At 54.0% G+C, this 20,674-nt stretch overlaps 1 protein-coding gene across 1 annotated transcript in view; it reads left to right on the top strand.

The window, feature by feature from the left end:
• Positions 1-1,286: 1,286 nt before the first annotated feature.
• The window catches only part of LOC311513038 (unconventional myosin-Vb-like), a 67,211-nt gene continuing 47,823 nt past the window's right edge, over positions 1,287-20,674 (top strand). The window contains exons 1-4 of the mRNA XM_084614597.1: positions 1,287-1,339; positions 15,153-15,263; positions 17,432-17,603; positions 18,128-18,272. Of these exons, the coding sequence (XP_084470723.1) occupies positions 1,313-1,339; positions 15,153-15,263; positions 17,432-17,603; positions 18,128-18,272 (455 nt within the window). The 5' untranslated portion in view covers positions 1,287-1,312. The remainder of the gene's footprint in view (positions 1,340-15,152; positions 15,264-17,431; positions 17,604-18,127; positions 18,273-20,674) is intronic.

The raw sequence follows: 20,674 nt of genomic DNA, 5'->3' as shown, positions 1-20,674 counted from the left end.
AGGCAACGTTTTAATCTCCCCGATTATTATGTTGCACTAAACCTTCGGCGCATGCTGGATTAATGGAGCGTTTGCCTTATATAATTGTCAGGACCAAATTATACTGAGCCACGGAGACCAGAGGGGAAGGGAACGGGTGTCCAGAGAAACAGCCAGCCCAGTGTGGGGCAGCCGGGGTGGACGGGGCATGGGCTGAAGGCAGCAGGATCTTTCCTGTAAAATGACACCTTATGCTCTGTGGGTGAAACTCACTCAACACAACTCCTCAAAAGTCAGGTGGACCTGGGGCCGTGTTGTTGTTATTATGGCAGGGCCCAGAGGCCCCAGCTCAGAGCAGGTCCCCCATTGTGCTTGGTGCTGTATACAGAAAGGCAGGAGCAGAAGACTGGCCTGGTGGTTGGGGCAGATCGCAGGACTTCGGTGACCTAGGTGCAAGCCCGTTCTCGGCCACAGAGTCCTCGTGTGCCTTTGGGGAAATCACTTAGCTGCTTTGTGCCTCAGTTTCCCCTCTGTGCCCTGGCGATAACAGCCCTGCCCTGCCTCCCAGAGCATGGTGAAGCTAACTACAGTATGGGCTGTGAAAGGCTCAGATCAGCTTGGCTGGCCTTGTGCGTCCCTCTCCCTGCGAGCGCCACTTTCACTGACCCACAGAAGGTGGGTCTGGACTGTGTCCCCCTCGCTGCCTCTCCGGAGCAGCTTTTCCGCTAACCCTGCAGGCGTCCCGCTGTTCTCACCCAGGGCAGGGCAGGCTGCCCTGCGGCTAATAAATCCCCAACCTGCCCCCTGGCCAGGGAGCCCCACACCCTGTTTGTTTCATCCACCCAGTGCACCCGGCCTGACCCCGGGACTGTGCTCTCTGGGGCAGGGGCTCTCCCCTTTGCTCCTGGGCAAAGCGCCCAGCACAGGGGGGCCCTGCCTCTCAGGGTGGCCGGTGGCCCCAGGGATGCAAATCGCTAGAATAAGCTCCAAAGGCCAAGCGGAGCCTCTCCCCACCTGCATCTGGCACCGGGCAGCCGGATCTGGGGAGAGACTTGGGGATGTGCTCGGGCGCCTTGGCCCTGCAGGGCCCCCCCCGGCCGCGATGCCCCCCCCTCCCCCCGCAGGGCCCATCCCCGCGGTTGCTGGGCGCACGGGGCCGGCCCCGGGGGCGGGTTAATTGGCGATTGATGCCAGGTGCACGCGGCCCCGTGCAAGGCGCGGCGCGCGCTCCACCCTCCCCATAAGCGCCCTGGGCAGCCCGGCTGGGGGGGTCTTTGCACCTGCGGCGTCTCCCGGGGCCCGGCCCAGGCTGCTCGGGGACCCCCCCCTCGCCATGGCTGCAGGGGAGCTGTACGCGCAGGTAGGTGCCGGCCAGCGGGGGGCTGCCCCAGAGCGGGGGAAGGGCTCCGCGAGCCCCCGGGGCAGCTGCAGAGCCCCCGGGCAAGGTGTTAATTGCACCCGTGGTGCCGCAATTTCAAGCGGGGTGTGCGGGGAACGAGCAGCTGGGGGCTGCGCCAGGGATCCCCCGGCGGGGCGAGTCCTTAAACAGGCCCGGCCTCCAGGCGGTTCCCGCCTCTGGGCTGAGCCCCCTTGGCTCCATGTTCCTGGCAGGCTGAGGGCTGGGTGCTTCAGGAGGACTCCGAGTCATGCAGCTGCAGCTCCCCGCAGGGGCGTCACATGGGCCCCCCGCAGCGCTCCCCAACTTCATGGGCCTCTCTGGGGCTGGCAGCCCGGCTGCTGTTTTCATGCTCCTGGAGATGTAGGGCTGGAAGAGGTCCCCTCCTCCAGCCCCCTGCGCCGAGGCAGGACCATGTGAACCGAGGCCGGCCCTGACAGGGGTTTGTCCAGCCTGGTCTTCAAAACCTCCACTGATGGGGACCCCACAACCTCCCTGGGGAGCCGGGTCCAGAGCTGGCCTAGCCGTAGACTTTCCCGAACGTTTAACCGAAACATTGTGGCTGATTAAGCCAATTACTTCTTGTCCCAGTTTCAGTGGCCAGGGAAGACAATTGCTCACCATCTTTTTATAACCGCCCTTAAGTTTTTGAAGACTGTTACCAGGGTCCCTGTCCAGTTGTCTTTTCTCAAGACTAAATGTGCCTTTGAGGCAATGGCTTTGGAGCCCTTTTAATAGTGGGGGGCTGAGAGCCAGCCCCCTTAGCCCTGTCCATGCCCCCCACGGCTGGGGCTGGGAGCAGTGCCATGTCTCTGGGAGGGGGGGATCCGGATGGCGTAAGGGGGCAAAGGCTGGGGGCGGGCACTGGGCCAGGAGTGGAGCCCTGGGCCCTGAGCATGGAGCAGGGCCCCAGGCATGGGGCCAGGGAGCAGGGCAAGGTCTCCAAGAGCAGAGCCCCGGGCATGGGACCGAGAGCCCTGGGCGCACGGCCAGTGGCTGGGAAGTGGGGCCGGCAGCCAGGACACCGGGGCAGGGCTGGCGGCTCGGGAGTGGAGGCCTGGGGCCAGTGGACCTGTGTAACCTCTGCGCACACACGCGCGCTGCTTGTTTCGACGCCTATGATCTGAGGTCAGGTTTTCTGAACTTTTTATCATTTTTGTTGCTCTCCTCTGGGCTCTTTCCACAACTGCCAGACTCTAAGCAGGCTAAAATCTCCTGGATTGGCTTCAATAGAGCCTGATTCTGGGAGACTCCTGGCGAAAGCAGGAGGGCTGTCAACCCGAAGTGGGGGTGCTGAGCGCCATTGACCCAAACTGTAAACCCTGTATATGATCGAAACCACTTCAAGCCAGGGGGTGCAGCAGTGCCCCTAGTTCCCTCACCTATGGAGGGCGTACAGTTTCTTTCATCTTTCTCTGGCTCTTAATGTATTTAAGGAACCTCTTATTCCCCCTTATGCCCCTTGCTAGGTGTACCTCATATCGTGCCTCTGTCTGTCTGACTTTTCACCGTACGTACTTGAGCTATTCTTTCATAGAATCGCAGAATATCAGGGTGGGAAGGGACCTCAGGAGGTCATCTCGTCCAACCCCCTGCTCAAAGCAGAACTAATCTCCAATTTTTGCCCCAGATCCCTAAACGGCCCCCTCAAGGATTGAATTCACAACCCTGGGTTTAGCAGGCCAATGCTCAAACCACGGAGCTATCCCTGCCCACCCCATGCTCCTCCTTATCAGTTTGGCTGCATTTCCACTTTTTGTAGGATTGTTCTTTGGGTTTTTTCTCAGGAGCCATGTTGGCCTCTCATTGTTCTTCCTACCTCTCCCTTGGATTAGCATGGTGGGCAGTTGGGCCTTTTCTCTCCTCGAGAAGCTGCTGGCTTTCCTGGGCGCTTTTCTTTCCTACTCTCTGTACTCCCTCCTGCTCCAAAGCAGCTGAAAGCTGCTCTGGTCCGGACAGTACCGGGGAGGCCGAAGCTGGGGCGTGGCACCTTCCTGCTGCTATCCCTTCGGCTTGCTGGATGGCATGTCAGGACCAAGGGCTGATCCCTGCGTCACTGGGTGGCTGTTGGGCATCTCGCGTTGGTCTGTTACAGGAGACTGTGAGACTTGACACTTGCTTACCGATCTCCACTGTAAAAGGTTTACGCTTCAAACGTCTCCTAGCTTAACTATGTTGGTCAGTGGGGTGGGGGCAGCCCCCCCCGCAGGACATTGCTACGCTGATGCAACCCCTAGTGTAAATACCGCTATGCTGCCAGAAGAGGGGTAACAGTATTTGGGATGCTGGTGATCCTACCCCAGTGGAAAAACTCTTGTTGGCGTATGCTGTGTCTACACTTGGGATTACCCCGGTGTGGGCTCTGTAGTGTAGACAGAGCCTCCCGAGCCCCCATGTACTCTCTCCACAGCATTACTAGGGGTGGGCATAGGTGGCAAGGAGCAGGCAGTTACAATGATCTGCCCCAGCCCACCCACTAAAACATCCCAACGACGCCCTAAATTGGAGCCCTGTCCCTGTCTCTCTGCTGTCCAAAGTTGTCCGCACTGGGAGGCGAACAGCAGCATCCGGCTTGCACTAACTGGCAGGTGAAAAGCTGGGATGGCAATGAACGTTCCCACCCATTTCATCCCAATAGCCTAGAACTGAAGAGCCAAGTGACCTGGTCCTAGCTCCTAACATCCAAGTCTCCTGCAGAGGGAGGGCTGTGGGCAAGGCGCTGAGCCTGCTGGCATCAAAGGCATGACCTTCAGCACTGGCCCATCTGATCTGAAGTCCCACAGGCACAAATTAGAAGTCTGGCCCTGTTGCTAAAAGCATTCCACGCATGAGCCCTCCTGCCAGCCCCTCCTCGGTGTGGGCTGCCCTGTGTTCCTCCCCAACCAGCAAGCAAGGAGACTGGCCACGCTCTATGCTGGCTTTCCTGTAAATGTTGCAAGATATTGCATTACAGTCTCCTAAATGCAGTGCGCTCTCGACCAGCTTCTGCCCCGTAGGAGGCTGGAGTCTATCTCGTTCAGACCCCGAACTCGGGAAGTTCCTCTTCTAGAAGCATTCGGCACTCAAAATATTTCTCTCCCACTTCAGCATCCTTCCCCCTGAGCTTGGGCAAGCGCCCGGGTTTGCTGCAGGCTTGTGCTGAGCGCTGGGATATCGGCTCTTGCAAAAAAGCTAGCCCCTCGTTTAACATTTGTTGAACGCTTGGCAATCGACTGAGCCCTCGACTCTGGGGAAACTGGCAAACCGCAAACGACCACGTGGCTGGAGTGTCCGTTTCACCCCATCCCCCATCTTTTAAACTTGCTGGAGACACTCAAGTATCCAGAGACAGTTATTGCTCATCACCAAGGAGCGGATGCTATTGAAACTATTCTGACCTCCATCACCTTTACAGGCACGAAGGAATTCTCTGCCTCGGAGTGGGTCCCCGTTTGTGCTCTGTGTGGGAGCTGGCTGGCCAGATGTCCCGTCCAGCTGCTATATTGCATTGCAATGGCTAAAATCCCTCAGGCACACCCCTCCTAGTACTCTGCCATGGGGATTTTAAGGGATGGTTAGTGGGAAAGGAGATGTTTTAATGGGGTCAGGAGTAGGAGTCTACAAGGCGCGCTCTCAAAATGTGAACCGTGCTATGGAACCTACTGGTGCAAGGCATCACGGGGGTGAGAGGTGCCTTGTGAGCCAGATGCCAAACAATCCTTCACCCTCCCACTAAGCCCCTGACTTCCTCTTGTCCAGACTTGTGGGGGGAGTTACTGACCAAGCTGATGTGGCCTGGGGTGGCAGAGGTGGCTAGAAAGCAAGGATGTCCTGGTGGTTGGGGCACTGCCCTAGGACTTGAGAGAAGCATGTTCCATTCCCAGCTCTGCCACCGACTCCCTGTGTGACCTTAGTCAAGTCACTTTGTGTCTCAGCCCCCTATCTATGCAGTGAGGATAACAGGGCTGCCCCGCCTCCCAGGGGTGCTGAGGATAAATACACTAGAGTGAGGTGTTCTGATACTACAGTAATATGGTGGAGGTAACTAAGTACCTAAAATAGCTGGGTGTAGAGCAGAGTCTGGACAGGAGCCCAAGGACTTCCTCCCCCTAAATTTAACCCCCCCCCCAGCCTCCCAAACACGTGGCAAACTCCAGGCCTTGGTGGAGCATGTAAGTGTCTGGGGACAGTGGGTCTGTTTGCAGCTGAGATACAGCTGTTCCTTGCAGTCTGCTGGCCAAAGCAGAATGACCAGTGCCACAAATAAGCTGCTGCCTCTGATAACTCGGTGCAGTGTAATTCTGGTGACTCGGGATGCTCTGAGTCTCTAGGAAGGCCTGTAAGGTCCTCTCTGGCACGGTACAGTCTGGTTAAGTTACAGCCTGGGCTTTTCGACAAGCCTTTGCATTATAATTAGGGCTTCCAGTTGTTGGTCTGAGGCCATCTGTGGTTAAAGAGCCGGGGGCGTTGTCTGAGGCAAAATCCTGCTCTAAGAAAATCCTGTGACATCCCGGACACTGCTAAAACTGCACATCTGAAGAGTCCAACTTATTTTCCCCCATTACTGTGGCCTGTTCACATGTCACAGAAATTGGACAGTAAACCGAACCTTCAGTCTCCCCTCCTGATTCTCATGCATTCGCTCACTGCTGCAATGTGACCTGCTGCAGTTTTGTAAAAAGTGTCCTTAAAGTCTAGCTGCTCTGAGAGGCTTAGACCGAGGGCTTTAGTGTTTCTGGGCTCAGCTGTAGCCTGCAGTGAGGGGGAAAAACTCCAGTGTGGAGATCTATGTAACCCAGCCTGGCATTCCTTCAGGTCCTCTGATGCTCTAAGCTTGAGTTGAGCCACACAGGAGCCCCTCCCTTTCAACCATGTGTTCTGGTAGATCTAGCTGTTACTGATTCTGCTTCCTCTTGAGTCAGAGTTTGGGTGCCTTCCTTTCCCAGTTTCAGCCACCTCATCAAATTGTGAGGCTTAAATAAAAGCAAAACGGTTGGCACAATTTAGAAGAGAATTGTGCAAAAGGGAACAGTAACTATGGCTATGTACATCTGGCTGGGTAATAGGACCGAAGCACGGGTAGGTGGCCTCAAATCTTGTGTTAAATGAGATGGAAATGCTACCTAGACGCCTGATGCTATTGTCTTTGTCCCATCTTAAATGCTCACAGCCTTTCATCTGGGAATTCCACCGTGTTTCCCAGAGCTTCCTCGGACCTCCCAAGCAGCAGCAAACCCTCTATCACCCCCATGGGAAGTGAGAATGAGTGCTCACATGATGAATGTACCATTGTTTGAGTGATACCTGTGTTCTTTGAGGCAGCCTATTCTTACTCAACCAGAACTCTCACCACAGAAAGGCCTATCCCAGAGCTGGCAATTGGTGCATGTTGGCCCATGCACAGCCATGGCTAAAGTTTCATAGAACGTGACTTACTATCAGAAAAATTCAAGGGATGAGGAGTGAAGTCGTCAGCTGATAGAAAGTGATATTTGATGATATCTTGCAAAATTGGTGGGGGAGGTGGCAGGGGAGCATATAAACCCAAGAAAAGTCTGCGGGGTGGACATCTGTCCCCTGTGCCCCCTATTGAATGACACTCCTGCTTACTATGTCCCATCCCAGCAATTACAAAATACTGATGCCTATTTGAGGTTTTTCTTCCTTCCATCAAATAAATAAATATATGCCCAGCAGCGGATTCATACACGTTAGTTCCTTTTTGAAAACTTAATTACCGTGCAAGTGCAATTAGACCCTGTGTCCAGGCCAGCGTGGATTGATTTTTCCAGGCTGGAAACATTGATTTAAATAATAGATTTTAATCTTGTTTTGCATTTGTTCTTTTCAGTTCCTTTCCTAAAGAAAGATTAATCCTCACTGGTTGGTAACTATTAGAATATGTTGATTTGGAGGTAAATACTAACCAGGAGCAAATGCTATCACTATACACATTTATTCAGATTCTTCACACTTATATTTTTGTTAGAAAATGGTGAATGATGCATTTCTTATTTACTGGAGGACTGTTAGTTTGTTGCTTGTGATTTTGTGTCCAGTTGTATTTGGATGGAAATTTAATTAAATGCGCACACCGCATTTTCAAATTTTGTTGGTGAAATAAAAATAGGGCTGGATACGTAAAGGGGGAAAGTTTCTCAAAGTATATAGTTTGCATTTTAAAATTTTATTTTGATTTAATTCCTCAGTTACTGAATTGAACTGATTTCTGGTCACCATTGTCCTTCAAGGATTTAGAAGTCGTAGATTTCATCCTCTCATCTAGTTTTTACTCTTAGAGTGGAAGACAAGCTTTCCTGTTCTTTCTCCTCCCTCCCAACTCCCAGTTGGTTTCTTACCTTGGCGTGAACTAGTCATTGAACTGAACTAACTGAAGTGAAGAAAACCCTTTCTCTGCACCTGCAGAAGAGACTATTGCTGTCAAAAGCTGGTTCAGCTAACTCTGGTACTAGGTGCTTAGCGAATGACTTCCATAAGTTCACTTTGACAACTTGGCAGCTGACATGTACTGTTTAAATAACTCCCTTTGTAATTGATTATAGTTAGCTTAGACCTTAGCGTAGGTTGTCATAACTTCACATTTAATTTTAAATAGGTTTTGATTTTTAAAAATAATCATGGGGTTTTTAAAGTTTGGACTAGGGCGGGTAACTGCTACATGAAACGAGCAAAACCTGGAGCTCTGACTTTGTATAGCAATTGTACCCAGCTTGAGCTGTTATAATCTACAACGAGTCAGTCTCTTGAGCAATGATGGTTTAAAATTGGCATATTCACTCCTGCATCTCAGAGCATGTCCTCATCTTAGCACTGTCTAAAGCACAGCCCCCCCCCCCGACTGTTCTTTGCTGTATTGGGGCAGGGGGATCGGTGGTGCAGTGCTGAGCTGAAGTAGGGAAATGCTGCACGCTAGATCAAGGGACTTCTTGTGATGTTCAGTTTTGTTGAACGTGCGTAACTCTGCCAGACCCTGGTTGTCAGGGGGCGGGATTGAACCTTGAAGCTTCGTGTGTGAGCCTGTACTGCATGAGCTGAAAACCGCAGGCTCTTGGCTAAGGCTGTAGCAGACTCTATCTCTAGATCGAGGTGCCGTGAGAGAGGGACAGAGTACCACACCGAGCAGGCATGGGTTACACACATGCAACTCCACTTGAAGGCTAGAGGAGAAGTGGGTGCTCCTCATCTCAGACCTGCCCCAGGACCCCAACGCTTATGGGCTTATCTAGACTGCAAGCTGGGGTGTGAAGCCACAGCTCTCCAGTGGGCCGTGCACTAAATGGCCCCATGGACCTTGCTGCTGTGTGCTAAAAATCCCCTAGTGCACTTTGACCTGCTCTTGTTTGAAATGGGATTAAAAGGCTTCGGCCAAAATGGTTCGGCTGTTTCCAGGAACAAGCTGAGGGAAAACTGCTCCTTGCCCCTGTCTGTTTTTGTTTTTCGATTTATTTATATACTGACAGTCTCATCGCGAAGTTCTGGTCCGGCTGCTTTGCAGCATGGGCTTGAAATTTGGCGTGAGTTTGCGGGGGGACACCATGGTGTCAGAGGGACCTTTTGCTGCCTCCATGAAGTGCTCAAATGGGCAGAACCACAAACCTCTGAGAACTTAGTTTGTTCGTGCTCGCTCTTGTTCGAGATTGGCGGCTCCGATTGTCTGCCCTGAACACGGGCCAGTTTGGGGCCGAGCAGGACTCTCCCTGCAGTTGCTCCTCCTGGCACTGGAGGTACACCTACACTGCACTTGAACCCACGGCTGCCCTGTGCCAGCTCACCTGGACCTCCAGGCTAGGCTGGTGCCTGAGCTCGGACCCTGTGCAGTGGGAGGGTCCCAGAGCTTTGGCTGTAGCCCATGCTCAGAAGTCTACACGACATGAAATAGCCCCGCAGCCCAAGGCCTGCAAGCCTGAGTCAGCTGGCATGGGCCAGCTGATGTTTTTAACTGCAGTGTAGACAAACCCTGGGGCTCCAGTCACTAGAACCAAGAGCTGGGGAAAATCTCTTCTGTGCTCTTTGCCCCCTGCAAACAGCCTGGTTGAAATGCAGAGCAGGGAAGTGGGCTGCAGGACCCAGTGGCGGGGGTCAGAAGGGCAGGGTGGGGTTGGGAACAGGAGCCAGGGATGGGACAAGCTGAGGGCAGGGGTAGCAGGGGTTGAACTGCCAGAGCACATTCCCCTCCAATACGACCAGGAATTAATCCAGAAGCTTTTTCAAACAGCTGTGAAAGCCAGTGGTAAACTGTTGCCATCTCCAGCTAGTGGCTGGTCCATATAGGAAATCTCCATTAGCTCTAGTTGGGGCTGTGTTAAGTTGCATAGGTAGCCAAAACTCTGGCACTTCCCAATTTTGAAACGGTTACCTTTGCAACCTAAATATTTTCAGCGTAGGGGTTTTGGATCTAATGCCATACACTTCTGTGTGGTTAGAACAGCTGTTTTTTTAAAGTCATCTTGATTTAACTATTCACTGCTTGTTTTGTTAACATTTTGTTAACACAGGTGTCTTGCACGCTGCAGAAACACTTGGTCTGAGCCAAGTTATATATTTTGCTGATTTTGCAAATCTGTGAAATTTGCAGCCCCTATTTCTAGCAGCAGGCAGGCAGGAGCCAGCTGGGAGCATGATATATTACTGGCCTTGCAAATCTAAAATAGACTGTGTAACTTACGGAATTGTGGGGCTTCTGCATGGGGCTAAAACTCCTCCCAGAGCCTGTCCCTGAAAGCTGGGCTGTATGTATTGGGAAAGAAGCTTTCCTTAGGCTGCAAAAGACCTCTGGCTTCTCTTATGAGGTGTTAATCTGTGCGGGTAGATGTCAGTTTTGTAGAATTTCTGGGTGGCAAGTAACATAGCCACACTCATTTCTAATATCCAAGGAGAAACTTACTTAGTAGGAATTTTTGTTCAGAATAAAGAAGTGGGCTATGGTGACTAGAGGAGGGGATGATTGGAATTTCTGCTCTGCCGCTGACTTCTCTGGCCCTGATTTGCCATTAGCCTGCACTCTGTGTATCCCGTTCATCACTGCCCTGTACTCCATATGCCCAGATACGTCAGGCCCTCAGCCTGCAGTTCCCCTTCTGTAAAATGGCGTGCTGGGACGCCTTCCATGGAAAGCTCTCTGCTATAGAAACGCAGATGTATTTGCTCTTCAGATGGGGCACTGCATCAGGTCTTGGTGTGACGGGGTGGGTCACAGAGACCCCTGGGGACTGCCACCTGATGTGCTGGGACTGCCTCTGAGCCCATTTTCCCTGGCAGCGTGGGGGGCTTCATGCCCTGCCTTGTGTCTGTGAAGTAGCTGCTGTAGGGAGGAGCCAGGAGGCATCCTTGTCTGACCTCCTGCATAACACAAGCCATAGAACTTCCTGGACTAATTTCTCTGAACCATGAGCAGATCTCTTGAGAGCAGTCAGGATTTTTGGAACTTCCAGTGATGGGGGAACCCTCCCAACCCTTGAAAAATTATTCAAGGGTTAGTTATCCTCACTGTTCAAAACTTGTGCCTTATTTCCCGTCTGTCCAGCTTCAGCATCCAGCTGCTGGATAGTGGTGGTCGTTTCTCTGCAAGATGGAAGAGCCCACTATCCAGTCTCTCCACGTGGGTACTTGCAGACTGATCGAGTCACCCCTGAACCTTCTCTTTGTTAAGCTAAGTAGATAGACTCAAGGCTCTCATTCACTCCAAGGCAGGTTTTCTAACCCTTTAATCATTCTCATGAACCCTCTCCAAATTATCAACATCCTTCTTGAATTGTGGTACCAGGACTGGACACAGGACTCCAGCAGCTGTCGCACCAGAGCCAAATACCTCTCCACTTGAGATTCTCCTGTTTATGCATCCAAGGATCCTGCTGGCCCTTTTGGCCACAGTATTGCACTGGGACCTGGTGTTCAGCAGCTGACCTGCCCTGGCAGGACTGGACGTGAGGTGGCTTTTGAAAACGGCCACAGTTGGTGCCAACAACTCTTGGAAAGGATTTTAAGAGAATCCCTAAATAGAAGGGATTAGGAGATCTCATGTGGAGGGTGCAGACTCTCACCTGTTTAGCGCTGGGGCTTATTCCAGAGGAAGGTGCAACTTCTGGTGCTGGCCACAATCCGAGACTGGATACTAGACAAATGATCTGGTCCAGTCTGACTGTTCCCAGGTTTCTAGCCTAAACAAGTCCATGACAGATTCTTCTTTCATGGGAACTTCTAACTGCTTTCTTTGAGCTTGTGGGCTTCATACTGCAGGAATCCCTTGACTGCAGGGATCCCAGGGCTTGAGAAAGCCCTGGCTGGGATGATTTAATTGGGGATTGATCCTGCTTTTGAGCAGGGGGTTGGACTAGATGACCTCCTGAGGTCCCTTCCAACCCTGATATTCTATGAATCATGCCATCCTTTTCTGGAAGAAATCTTCCACTCAACCACCCCTGTACGGGGAGAAGTCAGCAAACCAGTAAAGTGCCTGAAACCGCTATGGCTTATTGCTAAAAGCAGCCAAGTCAGCAGGCCATAAAGTGGCCATGTAGCAAACTCAGCTTGACCAAGGCAGGAGGGGAGGGGGTTTTGAGTGCCACAGAAAGGGCAGCTTGACCCCGTGTCCTTCCTGCTAAGAATTGTGTTGAGGTTGCTGATGCATGCATTTTAGAAGAGCAGGATGTGCCCCAGGAATGTCTATTGGGGTCTCAAGGCTGCAGACTCTGGGGAAAAACCCACACCTGGCTAATCAATAATTAGGAACCTCTTGCTTAAGCAGTTTCACTGGTCGCTTGACAAGTTTTTTCTTTAAGGGGCATGTCATTCTATTACTAATGTATAAATAAGGGGGAACGTTTGAGGTAGTGGGACGCTTGGGGACTGGACTCTCCCTCTGGATGCATCTCGTGTTCCCCGCTGGCAGATGGGCTGCCGCTGTGCCACTCGAGAACCACACTCCGCTTCAGGAATTATCGAGGGTTGGGGGTGTTTTACTAACCTGCTGCAGACGTGTGTAAGTGTTTGAGACTAAGTAAGGTTTTAGCTTTAAGTGAAAGCACTCGTGTTGTCCTGTTTGTGCCAGCCGTCGGTCGGTCGGACAGCCATCTCTCCCCTGACTCATTTCCTGACACCACCTCACGGAGAGTAAAGGTTACAAAGAGCTTTGGGTTGAAACAACCCCGGGTAACCCCCCATCCAACCTGCTGATCTTTCTGTATTAGAAAATGGCAAGAACTAAACAGTCTTTCCTGGGCCTCACTGAAAGCCTGCATGCAATTCCCTTACAAGGAGTAAGAGCTTATGGCTGAAAGGTGAATGAAAGATGATGCTATGAGAAATTAGAGTAATAAATTGATAACATATAGATGAATCTCTTATAATGACCTGCTTGATACTAATTGGCCTCTTCTATGCATCAGGGGCTCCCCTGGGGCAATACAAGCTGAAATGAAACTTGTGGGCTATTTTAACGGTGCTTTTCTGAGGTTCAGATGGGAATTTTTGTTTAGAACATGTCTCCCAAGTTTGAGGGGACCCCCCCCCAAGCAAATGCTGGCACAAGTGTGCTCAGGACCTAAGGCAGGGCTGGTATTCTAGCAGGTGTCTCCTTTCCTTGTGGTCCTCCAACCCTAGCATCTCTTGCTAACTGAACCTGGAGCGTTGCTCTGACAAAGAGCCTGTTGCCAAATCTAGGACTTGCATTGTTGCCGTTTAACGCGCCTTAGTGAACACTGTCTAGATATCGAGTGAGGTTTGCCTGAAACCTGGGGGAAGAGAATCAGGCGAGTGTGCTGTAAAGAAGTCTTCTCGGCAGGCAATCCAATAAAACTGGAAAAGCTGCAGAAACCAAGGAGGCAAATGCAGGGGTGACCCTTGCCACGCAGGAGAACTAAGCTGCCTAACCCAGAAACAAGTGTGGCTGGTTCTTGTTGCTTTATTGCAAGCCTTGCAATATTTGACCTCCTTAAAGCCCCAGTTCCTGGAATCCTGGGAACAGAGGAGAATCTCCGCCTTTCTTTTCAAAGTGAGTTTCTAGCCCTTATGGTTGCAGAGAAGATTGAAAATGTGACCAAAAGGCAAATAAAAAGCCCATATCTATTTAAGAACTCACAATCTGGGGGGCCTGACGCATGCCTCTGAATGCAGTGTTGTAGCCGTGTTGGTCCCAGGTATTCGAGAGACAAGGTGGGGGAGGGAATATCTTTTATTGGACCCACTTCTGTTGGTGTGAGAAACAAGCTTGTGAGCATACACCAAACTCTTTGGGGCTGGGACAGTGGAGGTCAGTGAAACTGCAAAACAAACACTGGAACTTTTCTCCTCTCAAACCACCCAGTTGGGTGCGCGCCAGTCCAAGGCAGCATTTGACAGCGGGGTGCTGCAGTCTAGCAGGGAGAGGCTAAGTCGCAGCTGCCTTGGCAGACCCTCTGCTGGGAAGGCAGCTGCTCAGATGTTGGCACATGAGAATTTCAGGGCCAAGTCAGGCCCCAGATCTGAGCTCTGATTTTAAGAGAACCCAGAGGCCTGTCTGTTCTGTGCTCTTGGCACAATCTCTGACTTTAGCCACTCCACAGCACTTCCCATGGCCCTTCAGTCCCACATGTCCATCTCCCCAGGTGACTCCCCTTGGCAGAACAGAATCCAGGAGTCTGCATTGCAGTTGTACATTGGCCATTGCATGTGCTCAGGCCTCTGAACCATGGGACACTGCTGCGGTTGGCCCAGGCTGCTTGGCCGTTCCTCCTTTGTGCTCTGCTCCAAAATGGCTTTGCCTCTTCTGGGTCTCAAAGGCATTTTGTGTTCCTGCTCTGTGGGTTGGTCTGGGGTCAGCAGGCCCCCTGCCTGCACAGACTTAGTCCCAGTGACTCCCTGCAGATGTGGAGTAACAGAGTGCTTTGCTAGGCCCCTCCATCTGTCTGGACATGCCCTGGTGCAGCCAATGCCCCTCCCCCCCCCCCTTCGAATAGGGCTGGGTGTGGGGGAGAGGTCTGTCTGAAGTGACTGGCTTGGTTCCCTGCAGGTGCTGGGAAGGGCTTTTGTATGCAAACTGGCAGCTGGGGAGAGGGTTTCTTCATGGGTTGCAGCCTGAGAGCTGGTCCTTGCTGTTCCCCAGTGTTGTAAGAGATTTGCCCCGAGAGCCGGTCATGGAGCAGGTGGCTTCCCCCACCTGAGTGGATGCAGAAAGTGCAGCCCCTTGGCTCATGCCAGATGGATCATCTGGTCACAGCCGGCAGGGCCGACCCTCCTGCAGCCTTGGCCAGCCAGGGCGTGGGAAGGGTGCAAAGCTGGGCTCTTATCCGTGCGTCATTGGTAGCTGAACTGAGCTCTGAGGGGGCATTAACAGCATGGAACGAAGCTGTGAACCACCAAAGTTTCAGCTGCCAGAGCCCTAAGGACAAAGCCAATGGAAGAGGCTGAATGTCCTAGCCTAAGCCTGCCAGGTGAGCGCTTCTCCCACTGGCTAGTTCTCGTCCCCTCTCCGCTGCAGGAACTCAAGTGACTGCTACCATCCCATCCCCTGCCCTGCCAAGTCTCCCTGTGCCACCTTCCAACCCCAGAAATGGCCAGCGGAGAGCACAGCTGGGATCCCAAGTGACTTGTAGCTGGATGAAGAGGTCGCCTCTCCATACCTTGGCACCCCTCCACTCATTCTCCCACGCCACCTCATTCAGCCTGGAAGGGTGAGGGAGGTCTGCACCTGGCACAGCCGCCAGGGGAGGGGCTCAGCAGAAGAAGCCCTGTTTTTTCCCTTGTGTCTGATGGCAGCTGCTTGTCTCGTTTCTGTGCTTCCGCCCCCCTGCTTTTCCTGTAGGGCACCCGGGTGTGGATCCCTGACTGCCTGGAAGTCTGGAAATCTGCAGAACTGACCAGGGGCTACGAGGAAGGAGACGGCTTCCTCCATCTCCGACTGGAAGATGGCTCGGTAAGGCAGGGAGCCTTCTGGCCTTGCGGGGCTGAGTAGGTGGTACCCCCAGCCTTCCCCTAACTCCAGTGCACAGGGCAGGGGGGGGGAAGACTGTGTTCTAAGTTACTATAGCTCCCTGGGGTGGGAGCAGTCCAAGATCCATACCGTTGGCCAGTGCAATGCAGATGAGTGGGCACTGACCGGGTCTTAGTTTGGGTAAATGGAAACAACCGGGGCTGCTGTGGTTGGGGGTGGAGCTCTGTCCTACGGAGGGTCAGTTGCCTGCCCAGTTGGTCTGCGCACTGGCTGGCAAAGGCCCTTTCCTTGGGTTGGGAATGGCTTCTGCAGAGCTTGGCAGCAGACGGCTCTCCTAGGGCTGCCTGGAGCTCCATGTCCTGCTGCGACTGGGGGGCTGGTGCTCGGGCAGCTTCCGACAGGATGGGGAGTGCCTGGTCTCCTCACGGAACCGGCGTCTGTCCTCCAACCCACCCCCAGCGAGCGCGTTCCCCTCTGCCAAGCACGGGCGCTGCTCTGGCCCCCCGCCCCTTGCTGGCGATGCCTAACGTGCCCGTGTACTTCAGGCGGTCGCAGGAAGGTCCCCTCCTGGCGTTGTTCTCACTACATCAGTGTACACGAGTGCAGTGCGGGCGATGAGGGTGGGTTTGGAGAGCGAGTTCACCCCACTGCAGCAGCTCCTGTCCTGTGGGGCTGGGCCTGGCTCTGGGCATTGCACCTAGCGCCCGGGCTCGCACTACAGTGCCACTCAGATTTGGCCTGTCGACCCGTCCGTCTCCAACTGCGGAGGGGTGGCCCGGCCAAACGCCTGTGGCATTGGGACCCCGTGCGCCAGGTTGCAAAGCCCCCTCTGCTTGTGGGGCCGCCTCAGACATGTTTGCCGCCATTTCCAAGCTGTCACCGACTTGATTCAAAGTCACCACTTCCGTGACAGAATCGTAAGTCTGGCCGGGCGGCCTGGCCGTGCCCAGGACAAGCCATGACTCTGCCTGGCTTCACCACCGCAGGGTCACCGCCAATGGCTTGGAGGCTGCTCAGAGGCTTCTGGCTTCTGAGCTGTAGCAAGTGCCTCAAAGCATAACTTGGATGAAGCAGATGCTGATGACTCGTGGCTGGGTCCCTACCAAATTCATGGTCAATTTCACGGGGTCCTAGGATTTTAAAAATAGTAAATTTCATGATTGCAGCAAATTAAGTCTGAAATTTCAGGATGTTGTAATTGTCGGGGTCCTGACCCGAAAAGGAGGGTTTTTTAGCAATACTGCAGCCCCCTGCCACCCTTGCATCTGCAGGGCTGCTGGCGGGGGCTCTGCCTTCAGAGCTGGGCGGCTGGAGAGCCTGGTACAATATCGCCACCTTTCTGCGCGGCTGCTGGCCAGGCGCTGCCTTCAGGGCTGGGCACCCAGCAAGCAGCTGCTGCTCTCCAGCCACCCAGCTCTGAAATCAGCACAGAAGTAAGGGTGGCAATACCGTGACCTCCCCCAAAATAACCTTGCGATCCCCCTGCAACTCCCTGTTGGGTCAGTAACCCCAATTGGAGAAACACTGGTCTTCTCCGTGACACAACATGTATAGTATTGGGTAAAAGCACACAAAAGACCAGATTTCACGGTCAGTCGTGCATTTTTTTTTTTCATGGCTGTAAATTTGGTAGGGCCCTAGTCATGACTAACTTGGGCTTCCTCGCACCTGTTCCTCACACACTGGTATGCAGGGCAGCAGCCCAGCCTGCTCATCCATCCAGCCTCCCCGACTGTCCTAGCAGACAGCCTTGGGAACAGGCAAATGCCCGCTTTGCTGAACTAACCCCTCACCTGGTGCACTGGAGGGAGAAGTTCTTCCCGGCAGGGTGAGCTGGCTCCTCTCCATCATGAGGAGCCTCAGCCCCTTCTGCAGGACGAAGGGTTGGCTTCCCACCCGCCCTGCGCAGCGCTGTCTGGTGTGGTGGCCGTGGCTTAGAGGACACGTGGCAGGGGATTGGGGGGCACTGCCGGTCTGGGCTGGGGAGAGCAGCTGCTGCTGCATGGGGGTGACCCAGCCTGGCTCCGTAGGAAGCCTCCAAGTGCCTTCCGGGCTGGGCCGCTAGAACGGTGACTAACCCTGTTCCCAGGCTGAGGGTGCTGGCTTCAGCAAGCTCAGCTGTTCTCCCTTGGCCTCCTTCCCCACGACAGGAATCTACCTACCCCCTCGACCCCCAGTGCCCCCAGCTGCCCTTCCTGCGCAACCCCGACTACTTGTCGGGAGAGAACGACCTGGTGGCCCTGAGCTACCTCCACGAGCCGGCTGTGCTGCACACACTCAGGGCTCGCTTCCTGGAGACCAACACCATCTACACCTACTGCGGTGAGTGCCTGGTCACTGGGCTAGAGCAGGTTCTCCTGGGACTCTTCTGTGCGGGGGAGTCCTTGAGCTCGGTAACCCGCCGCACTCCCTACGGGGCAGGGTCCAGTGGCTGGAGGAGGGGAGACGGGAGCCAGACAGCTGGGTTCCCTGCCTGGCTTTCCAGCTGACCTGAGACCAGACATGGTCACTGCTTTCTGGCCCTCTACAAATGAGCCTCCCCCTCTTCCTGGGATGAGCGGTCTCCTCTGTCTCCTAGCCCTGCCTGCTGTAAAATGGCAGCTGGAGGGGGATGGTATTGAGGCTCATACCAATACCCCAGTGATGGCCATGTTAGCGAGATGGCCATGCACATCAAATAACTGCCATGGCTCACTTCAGTGCTAGCTCAAATGCCCCTTCCCCGGTGCGCCCTCCCCCCGCCGAGCTTCATCTGAGGTGCTGGGGTGGGGGATCCCCCTCACAGCATCTCCTGCCCCGCCCCTCCGCTCCTGGCTGGGTTTGAATGTCCTCCCTCCTGCCCCCAGGTATCATCCTCGTTGCCATCAACCCTTACAAGCAGCTGCCCATCTACGAGGAGCCAGTTATCTATGCCTACAGCGGCCAGAACATGGGTGACATGGACCCCCACATCTTCGCCGTGGCCGAGGACGCGTACAAGCAGATGTCCAGGTGAGCAGAGCTGCGGCAGGCTGCGCCCGGGATGCTGACGTACGCATCCCGCACTGGCTCCTTCTCCTGCTGGAGTGATTGGTGCAGAAGAACCCCCTGATTCTCTGGACCCCGGGTCCTTCTGAGCTGTATCGCCCCAGGGATGGGCTATTGTTGCTGATTAGCTACAAAGGGGACTTAAGTTATGTTGGGTGTTGGGATCTTGTGATGGGGTGCAGTAGGCTTCAAGTTCCTGCCATGCCCTGCCCCAGAGAAGAAGGGCAGTGGAGAGGGTCCTCCAAGCTGCCTAGAGAGGCCATGTGGGATGTAGCCAATCCAGGCCCAGTAGGCTCGTATAAAAGGAGCTGCAGGCCAGTGTGAGTTGTCTGCTGGCAGGGACTGGGGGAGGCTGAGGTGCTCCTGGCTGGCTGCAGGGGCTGGGCACATGAGTCTGCTAGACAGGGACAAGGGGAGCCTGAGAGTGGCTCCTGGCTGGCTGATGGGACTCAGCTAAGAGGGGCTGCGGGGAAGTGGCCAAGGGAAATGTTGAGCAGCGATTAGTGAAGGGACGCAGCACAGGGCTTAAAGGGTCCCTGGTTTGGGGCCCAGAGCAGTGGGTGGGACCAGGGGAAGTGGCTATGCCCCAAGGAAGAGAATTAGAACTGCGGCACCCCAGGGAAGGGGTGGGGCTGACTCAGTGGGGAGCTGTGGTCGGTGAACTGAGCCCAAAAGGGGTGACTCGGCAGGAAGACTGGAGTCACTGAGGACTCGAATAGGGACAAGGAGTCCTCAGGGAAGAAGCCCTTGGGGTGCTGCTCAGTTCCAGAGTAGGAGCCTTGCAACCTAGCTGGACCAAGCAGTACTGTGATGGGCCCTGCTGGGCTAGTTAAAGACTGAGCCCAGGGAGGGCTGCAGGACATTGGGGACACTTGGGACTGTGTACCCCAGAAGGGGTTTGTTTAATCCATGGACAGAGTTTGGCTTGGCCAGAGGGCTGAGTTGCCAAAGACCCTCCTGACAAATGCAGCGGCCAACAGGGGGCACGGTGAGTGGATAAAAACTGCAGGTGCACACATGCCCCACCAGGGGGCACTTGCGAGAGGTGGGTGCCACCCCATTACAGATCTCAAGTAACCTTAAAGGTCAGGAATCCTGGCCGGAGGCGCGGGGGGTGCCAGGGAATGTCTGTTTCCTTGTTCAATTGCTCTGAGCAGCTCAGAATATGATGTGAAACTGGGTTTGGGGAGGAGTGTTGAGATGCTGGAAAGATGGCAGGGAGGAGGCAAAACTGAGTCCAAGGGCCTGGAACGTGGCAGGATGGCACCCCGGAACGATCCCGTGGGGGCATTGCCCAACCCTGGCCAATGGGAGGCGCTTGCGGTGGCCCGTGTGAGCAGCACAGAGCATGGAAGCATGGTGAAGAGATCTGGCCGGGTTCTCAGAGGCTGAAGGGCAGTTGAAGCCGAGCATCTGCCTTTCTGAAAATCCCAGCCTAATGCCTCCAAAAAGGTCCAGCGCGTGGCTCAGCTGGGGTAAGACTGATGAGCAGCAGAGCAATTCCCTCTGGAGAAATCCCATATTCCTGACTAGAATGGAACCAGTGGGGGATCCCTAAAAATTTCTCTCTCCAGAATTTAATAGTGGGAGACCCATTCTGTTTGGGCCAGTCTGTAGCAGGGGCTGTGGCTCTGTTAAAGTCCTCTAGAATGGATCATATGCGTGGATGCGAAAGTCTAAAGAAATTGCTGCAAAACAAACTGGTTCCTTGGCCTTCCGTCTCTTCCCTTGAAGCATATGGAGCTGATCAGTCTGGGGATGGGCACACGACACGTGATTTGAGGACCCTTAAATGACTCAGCTCTGATGGCTTCCATGTGTGCTGATGTACGTGAAGCTCAGGCTGTGGGGGGGTTGAAGCTAGTTCATGCTACCCTGTTCTAGAGGGAGGCGCAGGAGTGTCTGCTTTCAAGGTACATCTCCAGTGTAGGTGTCACTTCCTGCGGGGGAGATGTACCCATGCTAACTCTGACCAAGCCAGCCTACTAAATATAGTGGGTAGCCATGGCTGGGGTGGCTGCCCCATGTATGTTATGTGACAGGGTTGGGCCAGATGGCTACAGGAAGGTGCTAGAAGGCAGATATATTAGCCCCAGGTTAAGTAGCTCCCTTTCCCCTGGGTAAGGTAACAGGGAAGGTTCCAGAACAATCAGGAACTTTCTGGAAACAATTAAGGCAGACAGGCTGATTAGAACACCTGCAGCCAATCGAGAAGCTGCCAGAGTCAATTAAGGCAGGCTCATCAGGGCACCTGGGCTTAAAATGGAGTTCACTTCAGTTTGTGGTGTGTGTGCGCGAGGAGCTGGGAGCAAGAAGGCGTACTGCTGGAGGACTGAGGAGTACAAACATTATCGGACATCAGGAGA

Source organism: Lepidochelys olivacea (genome assembly GCF_965140295.1).
Source record: "Lepidochelys olivacea isolate rLepOli2 genome assembly, chromosome: 25".
Lineage (NCBI taxonomy): Eukaryota > Metazoa > Chordata > Testudines > Cheloniidae > Lepidochelys > Lepidochelys olivacea.
The sequence above is the reverse complement of the archived record's forward strand: the minus strand, read 5'-3'. Positions and strand labels throughout refer to the sequence as shown.